This window comes from Lycorma delicatula, chromosome 4, assembly GCF_047948215.1.
Source record: "Lycorma delicatula isolate Av1 chromosome 4, ASM4794821v1, whole genome shotgun sequence".
Lineage (NCBI taxonomy): Eukaryota > Metazoa > Arthropoda > Insecta > Hemiptera > Fulgoridae > Lycorma > Lycorma delicatula.
Genome location: NC_134458.1, coordinates 77,219,685 through 77,242,577, shown reverse-complemented (window position 1 = coordinate 77,242,577; position 22,893 = coordinate 77,219,685). Strand labels below are relative to the sequence as shown.

Below are 22,893 nucleotides of genomic sequence, written 5' to 3'. Positions count from 1 at the left end.
TTCTTGTGGACAAATGCCCTATCTTACTTCTTTTCAAGTAAGTAAGTAGGTAATTCGACCACCTTGAGGAGGCCAAATTTTTTTTTTACTATGAATCTTGATTTTTTTCTTAATTACCTTTTTAATGGAAGATAATTTATAAGATAAATACGTTATTTGATGAATCGGTCTCGGTCTCAAATTTTTTTTCACTGAACATTTTGATCTTTTTCGTAATTTTAAAACAATCTTTCATATTTAAACACTGTAAGTCTTATTAGAAATAAAAATCTGTCAAGACCAAATCCGGGAATTTTGTGCAACCCTATGCCAGCTTTATCCCCTTGATATAATTTTATTATATTACGTGATCCCACCGTTTTTCAACATAGCTCGGTGGGATCACGTCAGGGTACAGATGGGACTGGCGTGGATCACCCTAGATAACATCGTGGGATACAAGCTCCTAGGCAGCAGGAAATGGAACGCCGTGGAGAAAATGGTCGGAAGAATTCTGGGCATGAAGGAAGAGGAGAGCTGACTCGGAGAGGTGGCTTACGTGGCTAGGAACAGGACATGATGAGGAATGCTTGCTGTAAGGAAGTAACGGCCATGTGATACTTGACGACACCGCGATCAAGGGAATTTTTATTTATTTATTTATTTTTATTTATTCATTAGTTTATTTATTTTATTTTTTTTTATTGTCTTGCTTTATAGGAGAATTAGGGTGAGATGCACTCATGTATATGTGACGGAATGAAAAAAAAAATAGGATCGAAGCGTGGCGACGTGTAGGGCCAGGGAAGTAGTCTTTTTGCCTAGGGTGTTTGGGTCCACCCACATTCAAGAGTTGTGGCGGGGGGGGACTCCCCGATGATGGCATAAAGAACCCTCAAGGTATGAGTGGGTCGCGAAGTGAAGGATGTGCGAAACGCACATCTGTAACTGTTACAGTAGGGATGGGATGGGTAGCTCCTTAGCGGAAGGGAATATCGACTATCCGGAAGAGGAAGGTTGGTGTGTCCTAGTGAAGCTGGGGAGACCCCGGTGGGAAAGCTCCAGAAGGGGACTAGCTAAGATGGGCAGAGACTGCTGCCACGACACTACGAGGTGACTGTGTTTTGCTTAACGGCGAGGATCGGTTGCGTTGGGGGTGTTTAAAAAAAAAAAAATATATATATATATATATATATGCAATTTGATAGACTGGATGTGATTTACTATTTCATTTTTCAACTTTTTCTACGGTAATCGTTTAATCTGAACGTATATTTTAGATTAGTCTTTGTTATTTTTATTTATAAATATAATGTAAAATGTAAATGTAATGTAAAGAAAAACCAAAACTCGTAATATTTCATTACTGAGTCTCTGATATTTCTAAAATACCACTCAATATCACATAATGATTCAAACACAAAAATCTGTGTTATTTTTTCCAGTAATAAATATGTAAAAATTTTAAAGATGATAAAAAGACTTATTATCCTTCATGAAAATAAATATATTAAAATTTTATAAAAATTATATGAATAATTTTCAGAAATTCAATTTTGACTTTTAATTTTTTTAAGTAATTATCAGTTGCACATATTAAATTAAGTTGGGATTAAGTGGGAATTTGGAGCTAATTTCATTTTTTAATTAGGTACAACGTTTGAATACGTTTGAATAATTCAAAACTTTTGATCTTTGCTTTTAAATTTAAGGAACTAATTGAGTTACTTTGGCTGTATAAAGGGATTTATTAATTTTATAATTTCGATAATTGTGTGAAGATTATTTACAGTAATTATATGCATCAAAATATAATTTTCCATACAAAAATTAAAATATACTACAATTTTTTTTTTAAATAATTTTTGAAAAAATTAATTTTTTAAATTTCGATAATAGTAGTCGTTTTGATCCAAAAGAAGAATTTGCATTTGGTTTAGGCCTGGTTTACGGCAGTAATAATATTTACCTTTCTTTATAGCTCCTACTGTCTCTGTTTGTTGAGACATTATCAACCGATTATTACAACTAATAAGCCTGAATACAATGATCCTCTTCGTTTTTAAAAGATCTTCTCACAACGTTTCACTTCTCTAGATTCGTCTTCATTACGTAATCTAACCAAACTACCTGATTTTCAACGTTTTTCTATAACGCCACATTTAGATTTACAAAAAAAAAAAAACACTATCTTTATTTTTCTACTTTTTTACTTTCAATTTTTTATTTCTTTAAGTGATACTCAATTGTAAAACTATTTTAACAACAGAATATTTTTGTATTAAATTTCTGTCTTTTGCAATTAATCTTAAAAGTTTTTTATTTCGTGATTTTTTTTATATTTGAAAAAAACCTCACTTTATTATTAATTTCACAATTTTCCGATTTTTAATTTTCTGAGCTATAAAATACTATGAGTAAAAATATTGTTTTGCCGTACAGTTTTTACCTTATAACCTCATTTTGTTTCCAAATTAATTAATTCTGAATATATTAATATACGACCAAACAACCTAATTCCTTTCTTTAAAAGATTCTTCCATAAATTTCTCTCCTTTGCTGTTCATCTTAAGATCCCTATTTTGAATCTTGTCAATCCACTTAATTTTCAAAATTCCTTAATATCAGTTTTCAAAGGTTTCTCTTCTTTTCCGTTCTTTTTTCCTATTGTCCATGTTTCACTGTTGTAAAGCATTAATTGCACAGTTTTTTTTTTTAAATCCTTACATCTATATTTGATACTACCAAACTTCTTTTTTTTATTTGAAAGCTTTCTTTGTTTGTCCTTCTATGCTTTTAATCTTATTTATCCTTTGTAATTTTATTATTTAAGTAATAAAATTCTCCCACATCTTGTGTTTTGTATCCCCTTATCTTAAATTATTGTTCTTCACTAACTTCCTTTTTGTCAATTTCATTACCAAATGAAATTTGTAAAGTAAAACAAACATTCATACATACATCATAACACATTTTTATGTATACATTATGTATACACGTAAAAAAAAAATATCTAAACTGATAGTGAATCGGTTAACAATCTAAGGAAAAATATACAAATATCTATGCACCTTTTTAAGTTTTAGAATCAAATTTTAGTTTTAAACATGTTAATTAGAAGATGTATGATGTGCTGTTTTAATAAAAAAAATGTTAGTTTGGCATAGAGAAAGGGGCAGTTTGGTGTTTATTATTTCGACTAAATTTGATAAAAAAATAATTCATTTATTAAAAATAAGCTCAAATTAAATTGTGGTTGAAGATACATAATTATTCTTCATCATAAACATTAGTACTTAGAGTATTCCGTTAACTTCTCGAATTTATAAAGACATTTAGAGATTATATATTTTAAATTTACCTGGCTGGAATAAATAAGGTATGTGTATCAAATCTGACGATTTCCGTAGTAACGTCACGGCCTTTCATCAGGAGGTCCCGGATTCGAATTCTGATCAAGCATGGTATTTTTCATACGCTATAAAATTCCATTCCTATACCAAGCTTCAAGCTTTCACGACGATATCATCAAGTAAAAAAAAAAAGTATTTGTTTCCATTTATTTATGTTTTATGTGCATGTTTATCTTGTAACAGAATTCTATTAATGTAAAAAAATTGTTCCATTTCTTTCTTTTTTTTTCTAATTTCATTTCATAATATTAGCTTATCTATTTATAGTATAAACGGTGGATTTAATTAAAATTATTCTTAATCCTAAAATGAATATAGCTTATTTTCATTTTGTTTAAAAATCTGATTGAACTATGTAATAATAAAAAATAAATAAATAAAACCTGCAAATTACAACATATTACTGGACATCAGGAAGCTAAATGTGTTAATTATGATTTTATTTTATTATTATTATTTGTTTTATTAACAAAAAAAAAGTGCAAATAAACTGACTGATTATGGTTGTTGTAATAGTAGTTATTAAAACGGACTTGCTGTGTGTTATTGTTGCGGCCTTCAAAAGTAGTATTTATTATTCATATTTTAGGGTTCAAAGGTGAAATATTTTTATAAATTAATTATTAAGATGATTCAAGGATTTCAACATCACTTACTTTTTTTTGTGTTATGTTTTCCAGAGTCATAGCAGGAAGATTTCCTACAAAACGTGTAATAATTATCCGTATATAAATAAAACGAAAAGATAAATACAGTATGTAATGTTTTACTACTGCTTGTTTATATAAGATATTGGAATTAGTTATAAGTTCATATAAATTATGTTGAAATAATAAAGAATTTGATTATGATATTTCCGTCAGATTTTCAGTTAGACTTTAATCAGACACTTTTTAAAAGATATTAATAAGATTTCCAAAATCGGCGAAAAACACGTTGAATATAGGGAATGATGTATCGTATCTAGAATCTGTTTGTAATTTCTGTTAGTGATTAAGCAAAAAAACTAAAAATTAAATCGAGAATTTTTCTTAACACAAGTAAACCAAAGTAATGACCGTTTACAAATATCGGTTATTTCCGTTAACATTCCGGGTATGTTCGACAACAATTTTTATTAATCAATGCTTCCTATTATAGCACTTAATCATGACAGAGTTAGACAAATTAATGAGTTTTTTATCTCTTAAGGGTTTTACAAAAATGGAGATTAATTTGTGGTTAAACAATGGCCGTTTTGAATACTAATACAGTATAAATTATAGTGATGCGTTCCCATCGATCCACGGTATTAAAATTTTGGTGAAGAATCTTGAAGCAAAGGGTCGTGTGTAAAAAAAGAATCCTACAGGTAAATAAATAACTAAATGCATTCCTAAAAATAACTATTACACAAGAGCTGTTATGATACATCGCCGCTGAGCGAATGATATTTTGCTCGTTATCATGCAGGTTCATATGGCTTTTGATATGCGACGTAAGGATTGATATATCCATCGTTATTTTCGTAAGGATTCGTATATCCACCAGCAGAAGATTCAAAGAGAGCAAACATTAAAAGACCGATAAATAAACTATATGTCTATTTGTTACCAACTTCTGAATTTCGTGAAAATTGACGAGTGTGTAATCTAGCGTATGGTAATGAGATGTGAAAAACGTGAGTAAATACATAAATAAAGCTTTCGTTATCGGGGCTACAGCATACTCATAAAATCCATCACCGGTCAATATTAAATCCACTTTATTGTTGCGCATTAACTTCTTTTGGAATAATCTGTCTATACGTATTTGTGGACAGTAACGGTATCTTATAACTATCAAATTAGAGAAGAATGACTGAGTTGAAGAATTTTATTTTTTACAAAAAAAATAGATAAAAATAAAAAGAATTTATTCAGACGTGACTTCAACGAGATTAAGCGACCAGCCACTCGTTCAAATGAACAATCGTACCAGTTAAGTGCCTGTTTCCAAGCATATAATCTCCATATATGAGACGACATGTCATTGTCCAAGAGATTGCAAGGTTTAATACGAGTTTTAAAACGTTTAATAAGATTGTAAGGTTTAATACGATTTTTTTTATGGAATTTCTTGGAGAATTAACTATTCAGTGAACGATTCTCCATGAAATATCAGAGAAATCAAAGAAAACGTTTGTTAAGAATTTTCTGAAATTTTCGTGGATGTTTTATATTACGTAATGGTCAATAAAGAACATCTCAAGTTAAGGAATATGAATCGGAATGTTCACCTTCAGGAAATATTTTTTTAAAAATGTAGTGGTTTAGAGTTATTTTAAGTGTAAATCGTAGTTTTATAATTTTTTTAAACTTTGATTTTTTATTTATTTTACTATTAATTACATAAAATATTCCAATTTACTGGTAATTTTTCGTATAACACGACAGACAAAAACCCCGTAAAATTTATTTGTTTACAATAAGCGTTACAGATGTTTTTCATTAGTCTATGGAAAATTAAATTTCTTAAAATAAGACCAAATTAAAAAAAAATAAACAATAAAAAAAAAATGGAATAAAATAAAACTTTCTTTTCTTAAAAAAAAAGATGTACCAGAAGTATTTCCAACTGCAGCTTAACAGGAAATAAAAAATTTCCTGAAAAATAATAGATAAATATATATATTTCCTAAAAAATAGAAAAATAATAAAGTAGTAAAAATAATTTACAAAATTATGATAATATGAACACCAAACGGTTTCAGAAGAATAGTTCAAATGAGTTAATATATTAGATAATTTTGAGTTTAGCACAACTAGAATTTATAGACGTGTGACTTAAAAAGGATCTGAGGCTACAAAATGTTCTCTTCCTGGTTGAACGAAATAGCTAATCTAATACCTTTCTCTTGAATAAACTGGCGTACAGTTCACTGAATTGTTTAAAATATTTTGAAGACATTCATAAAAAAATAATGAAATATATATAATAATTTGTTTTAGTAATTTTTTTCTTATATATCCTGCATACCTCTGATACTCATTTAGAATATTGAGGCTGTAAATCTTTGAAAACGTATATTTTTATTTGCGAAAATTTATTGTAAAATTTTTTAATGAAAATCTGCCGAACACTAAAAGTTTTATAATATTAAAGATTTTGTCGGATAATGAAGATGACTTTGTTCAATGCATTTTTCATAATATTTCTAAGTAGTACAACACACGCGCGCGCGCACACACACACACACATACACACAACTTTACATTAAATAAATGTTATTACTAAATAAATAAGCAGTTCTAATGAAACATTAAAAAAAAATGTATTTCTAGCTCATTTATAAAAGAAATATTATAACACAAATGTTTGAAACTGTAAGAACATTATTGGAAGGGTGAAATTATTAATCTGTTTAGTCCTTAATAAAGCCAACACTATTAATTGAAATTTTATGAAAAAATATAAGTCACTTCTTTGAACCTGATATAAAAAGAATCGCAAAAAAATGTAAAACACTTAAGCTTATCTTGAAATGATTGTTTAAATTTCAGTGCGTTTTAACAAAAGTCTTTCTTTTATATAAATATATAAAATGTACATGTGTACTTATTCACCGAAAAATATCTCACGTTGACATCAACATCCACTGTTTTTTCGTTGCACTTAACAACAAGAAATAAAGAAAAAATTGCTTTTTTTTCTTACTACCTAATTCGTATAATTTTGCAAAATAGTAATAATAAAAATAAAATTATCTCGGAACTAGCTAGCTCATAGTAATTGTGTACCATTATTTTTTCTTCTTCTAAGTATTTTGTAATTAAGATCTATAAGGTTAGGAGGTTGTAAGTATGGTTATGTTATTGAATAACCTTGACTCCTAAGTGGGACCACTGAACCACCTTAATAGACCTAATCTATCAGTGAATAAAATGTACCTTAATGCATGTAAGACTGGTACCTAGTATCTAAATTACTCGAATAACATGCATTAATAAAATGTATTACTTTTATTCATTATAACTGTTTTGTTCATAAATAACTTTTCTTTTTTTTTTTAAACGTAAAGTGTATTATTTAAAACATAAAATAAAATGATACTAGAATTTTTATTACTTTTCACCAAATTTACCATAAAGTTCTATTAAGAGGTAGTAATGAACAATCGTATATTTAAGCAAATTAAAATGAGATGAAAGAACTTATAGTAACCTGTCTTTAATGATGGACCCCATTACTTCTGATAATATACAAAGGTATAAAATAAAGTGTATTCAATACGATGAAAATAATTCGTTCGAAATCATTGTTCATTCAAAATAATAACATTCCATTTAGACATTTTATAATTGAAATTAAAAAAAAATAATTGTGTGTATTTTTATTCCCAAAATATTAATTGATCCGTAGATGCAATCTGAAAAAATTACAATGAAATTGTAAACCGTACGGTAAGAGTCTCGCATCATTTCTTCCGCTCAAAAACAAAAATTTCTGTAACGTAAATAAAACTGTTTTTAACAAAATGATACTGATATCAAAAAAGGTAAGACACTGCATTTCTATTATCAAAATCTATTATTAATTAACAATTTTATTAAAAAAAATTACATGTTAAATAAAACTCTTACCGGCCCGATTTCATTTATACTATGTAATACATATCACATTTACAGAAATAATACACCCTTATGATTATTCGTTGTTTAATAAATGAAATCGGGATGGTAAGAGTTATATTAAACTTGTATTTTTTTTAAACAAAATTCTAAATTAATAACAGAGTTTGATGGTAGAAATGTAGTGTCTTACCTTTTTTGATATCAGTATCATTTTTTTAAAATCAGTTTTATTTATATCACAGAAATTTTTGTTTTTTGAGCGGAAGAAATGATATCTGTGATACTTTTACCGTACGGTTTACAATTTCATCGTAATTTTTGGGTATTACTGCGTTTTGTTAGATTTATTATTTTATTTTTTTTATGAATTACTGATTGTTATCTTATGGATCTATTATTAAAATTTATTGCCTTTCTAGAACAAACAAATATATATTTTTTGAATTTCTCGGCCGATTTTTTTTTTTTTTTTTTTTGTTGATAGTCCTATCATTCACGTCATACCTTTCATACAATTCATGTAATTATTTTCCTTTTTTAATAAAACTAGTATAATGACCTTCACGAATCGAAGATCCGTGATGTAATATTGCACTTATTACTTTGAAAGTGTAGCCCTCGATTTTTATCGTATGCGTGGACGCACTTTTTGTATTATTATTAAATGAACTTTTTTTTATTTCTCCATCAATTGGTTGAAATAGTTCTAATTATAGAATAAAATTTTACCAATCGAATTTATTTCTGTTTTATGTAACAAATCTTTGCTGCCACATTTGCAATACTGTTCGTGTTTTATTAGCAGCTATAATCTCTTGTAATATATATATATATATATTTTTTTTTTTAATGAAGTGATGGAAATTAAAAAATCTGTTTTATCTTCAGTACTTTCATTTACATAAGAGTATTTACTATTAAAACATTTACATATTTACTATTAAGTACATTATCAAGTTTTTGTACGCTACCTAGTACTATCAAGTACTGCTACCTAGCGGTGTGATTTGTAAACCCACCTTTTTGAGGAAAAAGTGACATATTCGAGTTCCGCGGTTCATCAAATGGAAGAAAAAAATGTTGTCTAACAAAATTCTAGGTATTTTTTGAAAGTATTCTTTATTACAAATCTAATTGAACTGAAATATAATGTCTTCATGCTTATTTTTTTATTTTATCCCCATTTTCATCTCACTTTTAGGTTAGGTCATGTTTAGAACTGTAAATATAGTTCGTTGACTTCGCCGTGCCGTCCAGTTCTGCGGACTCTTACCGGCGAAGTTCGAACGAACTTCTTGGTTTTTTTATACTTAGTAGTAAATTTTATAAATAAAACGTTTTTATAACTTACTTCAATATGTTTTCAGTCGCCTTTGTGACCATCTTCAGTGATTCAAGAACACATTATTTCATCGGTAATGCAAGGGTGACTGTAATCGTTTTGAGGTAATAAAAACTTTTTTTTATTAATAAAATTGAGTTGGTTTGTCGTTTCAAAAGTTTATAGTTCAAAATCACTTTCATCGTCGAGCATTATGGAACAAAACAAAAAATTAACCAATCATTACTACACGTAATTTAATAAAATTCGTTTCCTTTTAATTTGAAAAATAAAGAAATAATTCTGACTACAAAACTAACAGTTTTACTAAAATGTGAGTGTCATTTAAAATTTGACTTATAAATGGTAAACAATTTACGTTTATTTAAAGCGAATAAAAATTAGACATTTTTTTGTTATTAGTTGATCTGATACCAGTAAATTTACGTTATATCTTATAATTATTGGAATTTATCATCATCTGTGGTCATTTTCTATCGGAATCCCTTAAACAAGCAATTTTGAGGTAGTTTTTTTTTCAGCTAACCAGTATTCTGCTCATCATTAAAACTATTTTTTTTCGCAAATAGTATGAATAATTTTTTTTAATTTTTGTAAAATTCAGTTTTATAATTTACCAATTTTAAGAAATATCAGTAAATAATTTTGCATAAACTGTTTGGAGATAATAAAAATATGTAGAAAAATAAAGGACGTATTCTATAAGGAAACTAATATTTTGTAATTCTTTATAAAAATATCACGAACTAATTTTGAGATTTTACAATTTTAATGCTGTAAACAAGATATTCGGCGAAAAGTAGCACACATTTTTCATTTTGTGTTTGTTGACGCGACTAAAAGAGGCGTCCTAATATTTTCTTTTAATTTATTTTTATGTTAATTAATTAATTTTTTTCGTTTATTTTCATATCACTAAAATGGTAATTGTTTGGTTTCCAACCGGTTTGATAGATGCGGAATATCCTTCCTTCATTGCCCTACGGAGGCTATTTATTTATGTTTGTGTTAGTATTATATCCTCTTTTGTAAAATTGTTTTTTACTGTTGTTTATATATATATATATATATTTTAAATTTCTGTTTACTGTAAAAACTTAACAAAATGTGAATTTGATTCTAGAACTAATGTTATAATATGTAGTTAATAATAGGATGAACGTTAAACTGAAAAGAATGATTTTTATTTAGTTTCTTTAATTACCAACAATAATTTTTGACATAAAAATAAACTTATTAAAATTTTATCTAAATCTTAAAAATAATTTTTTAGATTTGTAGTTTTGAGATTTTATTAAATAGTGTCGTCTTTATTATACTTAAGCAGTAGCTTTTGAGATTAGAATAGGCTGTTTCCTCAATCAACAGCTATAAAAGTGTTTCATTGTTAGCTAGTTGTAAATCGGGTTTATCATAGAATTTAAGCTACACGAATTTTTCCTGTATTTTATATCGCTGTTATTATATTTTGTTTTCTTTCCGTTCTTGTTTTTTCATCTAGTTACTCTACAGTACAATCATTTATTGGCGTATTCGTAAACGCACACTATTCCTTTCTTCCTATTTTCCCCTTTTAATATTTTTCTTTTTCAATATAAACTTGATACATATTTTTCCAAGTGTATTAAAGTACTTGTAAATCTTATATACGTTTATTATAGGTTTGTAATTTTATATACCTGTTACACTAATAAATTCATAAATTTTACGACGGCGGATGTGACTTTTACTTACGTCTATGAATTAACGTTTCGGTTGACATGAATTCTTCGTTATTTCCAGTAACTGATTAATAAAATATTAATCAGATACTGTATGATTAAAATAGTACACTACTCGTATTAATGACGAATATATTACGCACGAGAGCGTACTATTTTCTTCGTGCATTAATATTTTGCACAAAAAACTTATCATAGATTCTTTCAGCACAGTCGGCATCATGGCGATGAATTATTACCACTTACATATTAAATATGAAAAAGACACTGTGGAATACTATATGATCTCTATTGAAGCTTTACTGGTGACGCAATAACGGCGATGTCTGATTAAATTAACATCTACAATTACTCTCAAAGTTCAATAAAAACAGCGGTTAAAGAATTATTCAGATCGACTCAGTGGTCCTGAGTTTTAAGCCAACGTAGAATATACAAACATTACTGTATATAAAAAGATATAAGATGCAATTTTTATTTTTAGAATAATGAACGGTTTCGATCATTAAAGATATAATTTTATTAAATATATTTTATTACATGATTTGATCGTCCGAGTTGAATAGTTTTGTCTTCACTAAAAAGTGGTAGTCTTAATCGACTTGTATATATTTAAAATGATTTAGAAAAAATAAAACTACAAAAAAATCGATGAATCTGCCTTAAAATTCAAAATAAATACCATTACCTTTTTTAATCCAGTGTTATTTCTTTTTTAAAGAAAGCATTTTTGAAGATTCCTTTATCATCAGTTCCTTTCTTTTATAATTTTTATTATTAAAAATTTACGCTATTGTGTTTGAAAACTTCTAGTTTTCAAACACAAATTTAAAAAATAATTTATTATTTTAAATAGCCTTATTGATTTTTTTATAAGTTCGACGATTCAGAATAATATTTATCAAATTATTTAGTTACATTGAAACATCGGCTAAAGAATACCACTATTTCAAATTGATTTTTTTGAAAATTATACGTATAATTTTTATAACATAACTTTGTAAACAAAAGAACTGACGATAGATGCACCTTCAAAAAAATGCGTTTGTAAAAAGAATATTAATAATGATTTTAAAAGGTAGGAATATATTCGTTTTATTTTATTAATAACAAGGCGATATGATTTAGGTCCGCTGGCGTTCGGTAACATTAAGCTTTGATTTTACATAAACTAAAATAGCCTGACGAATTTTTCTTTAATGTTTTGTTTTGACAAAAAATAATAATAGCTTTATTAATAGTAATATTTTTTAATGTTTTATTTAGTTTAGAATAAATAACTACTCTTTTATTGTATTAATATGTTAGATATTATTTTTCTATAAGTTCTTATTTAAAATTGTAGTGCCGCGATCGAAAATATATAATTAATAACATCAGTGAATAAGTACAGAAAGATTTTCAGTTTTTTATATAAAATTCAGTAATATAAAATGATTTTTCACTAGGATTGTCCGGGTTTTAATAATGATTAATAGGTAGTCTGCCACAAAAAATGAATTAATTGACTTGTATACATTTAAAAAGATTTATAAATTTTCCTGTCGAGATTAACTATTTCTTAAAATATTTCAGAAGTTCAATTATTAGTATTTTTCGATTGATATTGACGTCAGTTTTGTGTACTTTTATTGAGTATACAAGAACAAATCTTCAATAAAATGATATTAATTAAACTAAATAATGAAATATTTACGCTTACTCTTTGTACGATAACAGCTTCAGGCAGTGTAATCTTATTATACTGAGTTGGGTTCATGTCAACCAAAGCGTGAATTTATAGAAATCAGCAAAAATTAAAGCCCAACAAATTTACAGAAATATTAGGAAATTTAGCAGGCAGCAAAATAAATATAATAATAATAGATGTTTATTTAACCAATTATATTCCAAATAAAATACATATTGTAATCCGTAAAATTATATAGAAAAAAATATTTATAAAAATATAATATAAAACTTCTCTACTTTCTACTACACATGACATGACGCAGAGGTCATCTATCAAGTTAACAGTCGTTAACAAAATATATTTCACAAAAAAAGTTTTTAAATAAATGCGAGTAATTAAACTCATTAACAAACTATTGCCTATAATTCAATATGGCAGCTAGAAAATAATTTACTGGTTTTGATCAGTTTTTTTTCATTTAATATACATTTATAATTTCATGTTCCCCAAGACCCTTTTTTTTCTTCCTGACCCCTGTATCGACTCTTCAGTTAAGCATCGCACGATACAGGGGTTGTCCTTTTAACTCAAACGACCCTTCCCATCTACCGGCTGTAAGTCCGGTATGGCAGGTCGGGTCGCCGGTTGGATCTTTTTGTTTTCCTTGCCCACTCTAATGAGGGTACGCCGTTTCCGGCGTCCCCCACCGGTTCCGGGTCTTTTTATATCTTGCTCACTCTAATGGAAGTGCACCATTTCTGGGTTTCCCCACCGGTTTCGGGTCTTTTCACATCTTCCTTGTTATTTTCCACATTCGTAAAGGCCCACATAGCTTAGGGGATTCAGAGTCACTCCCCATCCCGGCAAGCCTGAACGAACGGCAACTCCATAGGTAGCTGAAAGTCATTTATTCCCTCGCCTCCTGATCCTTACGATGTAAGGATACGTTGTTACCCCAGTAACAAACTTGGAGACAAAATGTTCGACTCCCGAAAGCATACATATATTAATATTCTCCAACGTTATAACTCCTGTTACATCTTCGCACTTCCTCCTGACCACTAACCATCTCGGAAATGAAAAGATGACGTGCTCCGGGGTGTCCAGGTGTCCACAATAAGGGCAGTTCTCGTCGTCAACCTTTCTCCCCACATGGAGATACGTTTTAAAAACACCACGACCGTTCAGGAATTTGGTGAACCAGTAATTAAGCTCACCGAATCCCCTCCCGGTACACTGTCCGACATCCCTTATCAAAAGATAGGTCCTACGTCCCTTCGTTGAGTTGTTCCACCTGTTCTGCCAGTTGGTTATCATATCATTAAACGCCTCATCCTTGTTTGCACCTCTACTGACTTTCATCCTCATTTCGGCCAGTTGTACTGGTGGAACATCCACAATGACAAAAAGCGCGTCAGATGATACCAAACAATACGCAGCCGCAACCCTTAGAGCCATCCGTCTTTGAACTCCTTCAAGGGTACATATATTTCTGTCAAAAGCCATGGTTCTTTCCCAAACAGGTACAGCATATAGCAAAATTGAATTTGATAGATGAACATACAACCGTCTCTTGGACGCTCGAGGACCCGACGCATTTGCCAAAAGCTTACTGAGGTTTTTTACCATCAGCTCTGTCTTCGTACATGTCTCCCTCACATGCACCGAGATATTTCACCTTTGGTCTACCCAAATTTCTAAGTACTTAATCTTAGATTCAGCTTGCAAAGGATAGCCCTGAACCTGTATGGGTATGTCCCGGATTCTCCTTCTTCCTGCCATGGGAGTAAATCTGGTTTTCTCATGCGATTAGGTCAGCCCCTTACCATTCATCCACCTGTTAACAATATCAATGGCAACATTCGCTCTTACAGCTACATTCTCCTCTCGCCTCGCCGAGACCACAAGAGCGAGATCGTCGGCGAAGGCGATAGGTACAATTCCATTAGGGTATTCTAACCTTAAGACTCCATCGTAGACCAAACACAAAGAAGGGGGCCCAGGACAGAGCCCGTGGCACCCCATAAGTGGCTTGGAATCTAATCTGCGTTTCCTCCAAGCTAAGTATTAGTTCCTTGTCCTGTAAATATTTTTCTTCGATGAAGATCCGGGGGGATATGGATAGGAATAGAAGTGTTCAAGAGATATGATGAATAAGATATTCCCCTTTATAACTAGCCTAGCACTTAGAATATTTTCTAAGACAAGAGTAGTTTGTGTTAACTCAACAGTCTATAAACAGCTGACGGCTACTTAGCCGGCAACAATGTCCGCCTAAACTGGCGGACCGTATTAACCTAAAATAAGTTCCGATCCGCGTTCTTCCAAACACAAAAGAGAAAAATCACTATAACTTTCTTATTGTACTAAAGAAAATTATACGAACTCGTACGAACCTTCAAAATTAATCCAAAAACCGTATTCACTCACCAAAAGCACTATAGATAACACATACACCTCGAACTTCGTTCACCTTCCGGGAAGACTAATGCAGAGCACGTTTCTCAACCTTCACAGCTACTAGACTGTAGATATAATACCCGAAGACTCTTATCTACCAAATACTATACTCTAAATTCGTTTAAGATTGGATTATCTCCCTTAGAAATAGTCGATTTTTTCATGTTCCATGTTGCATGAAGGGCATCTTTCATCTTCTCTACCTTTGCGTTTAATAATCTTCTAGGTAACGACTACTCAAATGCGAATTGAAGTTTTATATTTAAATATCACAATAATAAAACTTGTAGTGCAGTGGTCATTTAAATATGTCATCTCTTCCTAAAAAAAAAATATAATTTAGTGTAAATGCTATAATGAAATAATCTTTTCACCCGTTCAATTCAACTACTAGATTCCTCTTACGATTTCAACAGCATTCATCTAATTTATCCTGCTATATTTTCAAAATATCAAAATCACAATCATACTTATCCTCCAAATTTGACCAGTTTCTAGCCAGAGTAACTTTCTTCCTAATTACCTTTTCTGATGGTTTCTTTGCTCATCGAGTAAACATACAGTTTTCATAATATATATATAAAATATATTCTTAGAGTTTGGAAAAACATTAATTAGAGTCGGCTTCCGATTATGATATTCAATTAGTGATATTTTTGGGAAGTGGGTTCAATTTCTAAAAAAAAAAAAACAAACGTTGAAAGATTTCTAATTCCCCTGCTTAAATCCCAGACTTGAGTCCCCATACGTAATAATTGTTTTAAATGCTGCAAAAAAATACTGAATTTTTCGTAGAAATGAAAATACTGTCCTCTGATATAAAAATTAACCATATTGTATTTGCTGTGGATGTTTTTTCTCAAAAGTGCATGCTAAATGACGCGAGAAGGTTATCCAAAGATATTTATAAGTATTTACTACGATATTATTCCCAAATTTTTCATTTTTCTAATACTCTAAATGTTTAACAACCATTATCTTTGACTCACCTAAGTTTATTACTAGATTCCGTCACTCGCAGTAAATCAAAAAGTTGTTAATTATTTTCTGAACTTATTAGATTCTACTAAAATAAGCAGATTTAACGCATAAAACAATAAACTAATCTCAAATCCGCTATCCATAGTCTTTCCTTTACAGCCTCATGTTTATAATTCACAAACAAGGAAAAGAGCAAATGAAAGAGGAGGTAACCCTGTCTTTAACTTCTGCAGCAGTAAAAAATTTCTCTATAAGTCCACCACTATAAAAGACGAACGAAGAGGTATTTTTGTATAAATTCAGTAATACCTTCAAAGATTTAATATTTAATTTTAAATTACACAATTTATGAAACAGAGCTTACAGTATCTAAAACAGTTCAGGAATCTAAAAAGAAGCAGTATGTCTTCCTACCTCCTTTCTTAAACTAACCTTCAACGAAAGCCAGCCTGAAATTTATTCAGAATATTATATTTGAACACCTAGTCCACTAATATTTGAAATAATATTCCGTAGGATTCTTCGAAACAGCATCCAAAAAAGATATCCCTGTGTAATTTTTTCAATACTTCTAATTAATCTTGTTTGTGTAAATTAAATATAATGGATTTCTTAAATGAATTGAGTGCCGATCACTTTCTAATATATTATTGAACAGATTATTAATCTTTCCTTTGAAGAAATTCGTCTGATTCCCGCTTATAGAACTCAAACTGGATCTTATGAATAAACAGATGTTTTCTTGTTTTTAACTTTACTCGGCACATATTTTAATTTATCCGTAGTTATCACCTGTTCTAATGGACTCGTTTCATCCACTCTATTTAAAGGTTTTGAAAAGTAATTCGCATTTGAAAACGATGTATTTAAACTTGTTGATTAGTTTCCAGAATGATTATAACATTTAACATTATATAAACTACGCGTTAATCCTAATGAGAAATTTAAACACTTTTGTTCGAATAACTGCTTATATTATCGATTAGCCGCTAAATTACTTTTTTTTACAAAATCAGCATTATTATACATAAGCAGCTTAAGCGACCTAAATACCATATCTCTAATTTTGTACAATCTTTATCGAATCAAGGCTACCACAAACCCTACACTTTTTCTTCTCCACAAACCCTACACTTGCGCTCCAATTTGTTCTATTACGTAGCTTCAAAAATCATTTTACAAATCAAATAAATTACCTCAGTTACATTCCTGAATGACTTGATATCTCCCTTACAGGTATCACATAGTTGCTTTAAAATGATAATGTCATCGATTTTAACCATCTTAATCTTGGTAACAGAGGATGATTAATTAATATCCCCGGGAAATTCTCTACCAATACCTGTAATTCAAAAAGGGCATATGATCTTCGAAATATTTTGTTCTGAGGGTAAACTCTTAACAATCCCTAATTCCTCAGCCGTTATTCAATATAAAATTACGATAGAAGAACCTATGCTACCATTGTAGGTGGTCCCCACTTTTATCTCTCTGTGTTCTACCGTTCAATACAACCAGGTAAAAATATTCACATACATTCACTATCTTTTCTGCTTTCCTATTCTCCTTTCCTATCTTTATCATAATGGAAGCAAGGTACCAATAAGACAGGTATGCATTTCTGCATACCTTCCTCATCATTCGACTTCAGTTCAATTATCTTCAGTTAATATACACAGCTAACCATTTACCGTCAATTGATCGACAATAAGCCTCAATTTAACTTCTGTATCGGCCTTGGGTAGTTCCTACCGAAATTCGCGTACATCTCGAATGTGCGCGATCACTGGTTTTTTATCACCTCTAGAACGCAATATGTCTTCCATTAATAACTGTCTTTTCACTAATTTTTGAGACATCTGCACAGAAGTCTTTAACTTTTCAATTTAAAATCATCGCTAGCCTTATATTTCAAACCTTTGAAGATGTTCAGCGGGATCGGTTTTCTAAATCGATTAATTGAGCATTAATACTGGTATTCTCTGTCTTTAATCGGTTCATTTCCTCTCTTTATAATTTATTTTCTTCTATAACAGACTTAACTATATTCTCCAGATGTCCTTTGTCGCTAAATTCACCATTTGTATCCTACAACAAAGAGATCGCTATTCACGTTGTTATTTTCAATTTGAGTTCTCTTAATGGAATGTTGCAAAGAATCCGTACTGAAAAAACAAAACGGAAATAGTTGCTACGTGTTGCCGAAATAAAGATCATCAAACTGTCAAATCCTTAAGTAATAGAAGTTCGTTTTTTTTACGGCTGTGTTAAAAAGATGAGGAAAGGCTGGAGACAAAAAGTTGATGGGAAGTATAATTAGGTATAAAATTTAGTAACATCTAGTATGATTTCTAAACGGGCAGTAATTAAATTAAAACATTTCAAATTAGGTCGGCGTTGAAAGAAGTATCTATCTAATCGTAAAACTCTCATCTAAAATCATGATACCTTGGATAAATGTACAGTCAATTTGTATTTTTATTTGAAAATCCTTACCTACCGATTGATATTTTTTTCCATATGTTAGGGGTGATGAGGGAAGCTTAACTCCATATTTGTAACATCCCCCTCCCATCGATTTTTGAAAAACTCAAAAAGTTTTTGAAATACGTTTTTCTCTGAATCTATGCATTTTAGAGAAACATTTTTCAAACAAAAAATGTAGAGGACATTCTCCTCTACAATTAATGTTTTTGAAGTTATGCCGTATAATTTGAAATTGAAATACTAGGTGGCGCTGAAGTTGTAAAAACGTGTTTTTTCACCGGAAAAAAATTGTTTTTCGTCTGTATTGCATTTGAAAAAGTTGTTAATCTCAAAAAAACAGACAACTTTTATTTAAACAATTTTCTTGTACGACTTACTGTTTTGGAGCTGTAACTTGTGAAAGTGTGAAAATGTTGTGAATTGGGCACGTGTTCGAAACCAGTCTACTCGTTTACAACGTTTTTTACAACTTCAGCGCCACCTAGTATTTCAATTTCAAATTATACGGCGTAACTTTAAAGAAATTAATTGTAGAGGAGAATGTCCTCTACATTTTTTGTTTGAAAAACTTTTCTCTAAAATGCATAGTTTCAGAGAAAAACGCATTCAAAAACTTTTTGAGTATTTCGAGCTTTTCAAAAATCTATGGGAAGGGGATGTTAAAAATCTGGAGTTAAGCTTTCCTCATCACCCCTAACGCATGGACAAAAGATCAATCGGTAGGTAAGGATTTTCAAATACACCCTATTTTGATGACAAATAGCCTGTACTAATGGGCGTGAAAGAACAAAAAACGTTTTATTTATGTATTTATTTATTTTTATTTTTTGTTAATATTATAATTAGCATCAGAATCTATTTAATAAATAAATTAAAAATGTATAATTAATAATAATAATAATAATAATAATAATAGCCTAAATATGTTTTACTATTATTAATGGATTTTTTAATGTTGAAAATAAAAGAAAATTCTACTAAATTTTGTACTGATAACTGAAAATGTACTGAAGCAAACTAATATTCCCATTTTGTACAATATATATGAGAATATTTCTTATTATTTAATGACAACATAAACAATAAATTATTCTTGGTAATCCACTTTTTTTTTAACAAACATCATGAATTTTGTTTCTGAGAGAAATACACAGTGTATTTGTATATGGAGCTATGTACTTGAAATACATAGTGTACTAATTACGTTATTAGTAATTTATTTTGCAAACGTTTTAATATCGTTATTATGTGTTTAAACATTTTGAGTACAAAATATGCTGATGATTAAAAACATCCTGCGGTTGGAAAAGCTGTTATTTAGAGAGTTATTTGATTTTATCGGATCGATCTTCCAGTTATAATAACACGACTAATTATCTCGTTAAACATTCAACGTCGTGTGTAACTGTCATTTCTTTTGCAAATTATACTTTCTAATTACTGAATTTATCGTTAGTATGATATATAAAATTCCTGACGTGGATACAACTTTTTATCGATTTACAAATTTTGTGTATCCATCTTGGCCGAGTCTGATACTGGGTGAGGGATTCTTTATGTTTTATTTACTATGCTGGCGAAGCTAGTAACGATAACACGAATACAACATGAATGTATTTATTTGTGCGGCCGAAGTGATGAATTAGGTAGTCCTATATTTAGGCCAATAATTTATATAAACAGTCGTTTCGTTCATTTCGGCAAATAAAGTTAAAATAAAAAAAAATAATAGTTCCTCATGAGGTAAACAATTACTTTATAGTAAAACAAATTGCAACTTCTAGGCTTTTAGAGACAGAAGTAGGTTGTATTAAAAAAAAAGTCATTCCGTTCTATTTTTTTCTTTTTTTGATTCTAAAAATATAACACATTTCCTATTTAACGAATGAATTTGTTATTAGAAAATATGGATTTGCAAACTGAAACATTTCTACGAAATATTCACTTATCAACAAATGCTTTGATCTTTCCCTCTATAAAGTTTTATCTATTTACGTATATTCCATGAAATATCAATTACAGTCTTAGACAAAAGTTTTGCACTTGAACAAACAGGCTTAAGAGATTGCATTTCACTATTATCTGTTGTAATGTATACAAGAATTCAATGTTATAATAAAAATTTTTTCTTATTTCATTATATATTTGGCTTGAACTTAAAAAAAAAATTAATTTTTGTAATAATAATCGGACCAAGAATAAATTTTTCCGAAAAAATACATTTTTGTAATCAGTTTCTATAATTCTTGTATTAAATTAAACTAAACTATTTTTCTCTTATCAATTATTATGATAACCTCTAATTATTAAAGGAAGCATATATAATGGATTGTTTCTTCCAAAAATAAATAATTAATATAACGCCCATTACTTCTCAGTCTTTCTTATGGTTATGACGGATGTAAAGCATATAAGATAAAAATTACGCAAATCCGAGTTGATTTCTCTGTGAGCAATGACTTTTAATAAATATTCAGCCGGTCCCTGAGATGGAAAGAGTAAAAGTGACATTTGTAGGGCTGAATATTACCTGCATTTTATTGGGTTTGAAATGCCGATAGGTACAGTAAAGAAGGAAACGGGAAACTATTTTATCACTCATTTTTTTTACTAAGCGTTGTATCGTATGATTATTATTTATAAGAATGGCTATGACGTTTTTAGAAGTTTTGTTGTCTCATACCTGATAGCCGTCAACCGTTACGATTGTGGTTCTAACATATGCTTTCATAGTATTGTAAGTAGTACGTTTATAGTATATTAACTGGCAGTAAACAAGTGCCAAATTACAATGATTTGGCAGATTTTTCTGAATATACACATAGCATGTATTGGAACGTGTTTAACATAAAAATATTATTTTAGGTTTATGCAAAAATAGGTTCCTTTTATTTAAAAAATTTTTTTATGCAAATTAAATATTATTTTAAAATGCAAAATTTTGTAGAATTTTTCTGAAGAGTCGCGTAGCATATTTTTGGGGAAATTTATAATTAAAAAACCTTAACATTAAAAAGTATATTATATTTACCATTTAAACAATTAGTTTTATTAATCCCACTCCTTCCGTAAAAAAAAAAACAAAAACAAAAAGCAACAAAACTAAGAGTATCTGTCTATTTCATGTCGTATCAAAAATAATTTATCAGGTGATTTATTTTTTCAATTATAATAATAACTGATTACTAAATATTATATTTTATTAATCGATCGTTTTATATCTATATAAAATACTTACGGTGCACTATTTTACGTAGACTACATTTTTTATTCGCTCTTTATAAAAAAAGAAGATTTTTCTATTAAATTACCCAAACATGCATAATAAAAAAAAGAAAATAATTTTCAGGTATATTTTGCGATTAAAGAAAATGTTAATTAACTCAAGTAAATAATAAATAAACTCACTTACCTCGGAAGGTTAAATCTGACGCGGTCAACATTTCGTTTCGGAATTATTATTTTTAAATTTCACAGTAAAGTAAAATAATCATACAGGTACAGGTAAAACAACAGCATTAAATTTTACTCTGGTATATTTTAATCTTTAATACACTACTGTAACTACTTCAGCCGATTTAAAAAAACATAATTATATACGTATTTCTTTATAAAAATTTTATCAAATTTTGCAATATTGTTGAAATTTTTATTAAATTTTACGTTAATATCCGTATGGATTTAGAATAATTTACATAAAGTATACGCTCACTGACGGGGAGTTCAACCGATTGGTGATGTGGCATCACAACTCAACGATGTCTAGAAGAGTCGACGGCCTGAGCATTACAATCGCTTCGCTTACTGGTTCACTGTTTTCATTGCGGTTCTCTTCCCCACAAAATAATTTAAAAAATATCCTTTGACCTAACATTACTGATAACACAGTATAGATATTGTGTCATTTGAATCACGTGTTTTAAAAGCCTGCTGTATTGTGTTTAGCGATTATAATCCCGGTTGCAAGCGAGTAAACCACGTATATATTATTATTATTATTTGTTAAAATGTAAATCAAATTAATTATTTTTAATGAGATTAATTCAGTTATTATAAATAACATCGACCTACATACTCATTCACAAAAAAAGGATTCCCCTCCCTACCCTTTTCAACTGCACTGTGTATATTATGTACGATAAGCTTTTTATATAATTATTTTATTTTGCCACTTCTTTGAATCTTCATAACTAACCTAAATTTATATTTTGATAAGGGACTGGGTAAAAAAAATATATATATGTAC

At 29.3% G+C, this 22,893-nt stretch overlaps 1 protein-coding gene across 1 annotated transcript in view; it reads right to left on the bottom strand.

Annotated features, from left to right (window-relative positions):
* Positions 1 to 22,449, bottom strand: part of LOC142323574 (scavenger receptor class B member 1-like) — a 223,831-nt gene extending 201,382 nt beyond the window's left edge. The window contains exon 1 of the mRNA XM_075363392.1: positions 22,060 to 22,449. Coding sequence (XP_075219507.1) covers positions 22,060 to 22,090 — 31 coding nt within the window. The 5' untranslated portion in view covers positions 22,091 to 22,449. The remainder of the gene's footprint in view (positions 1 to 22,059) is intronic.
* Positions 22,450 to 22,893: the final 444 nt, after the last annotated feature.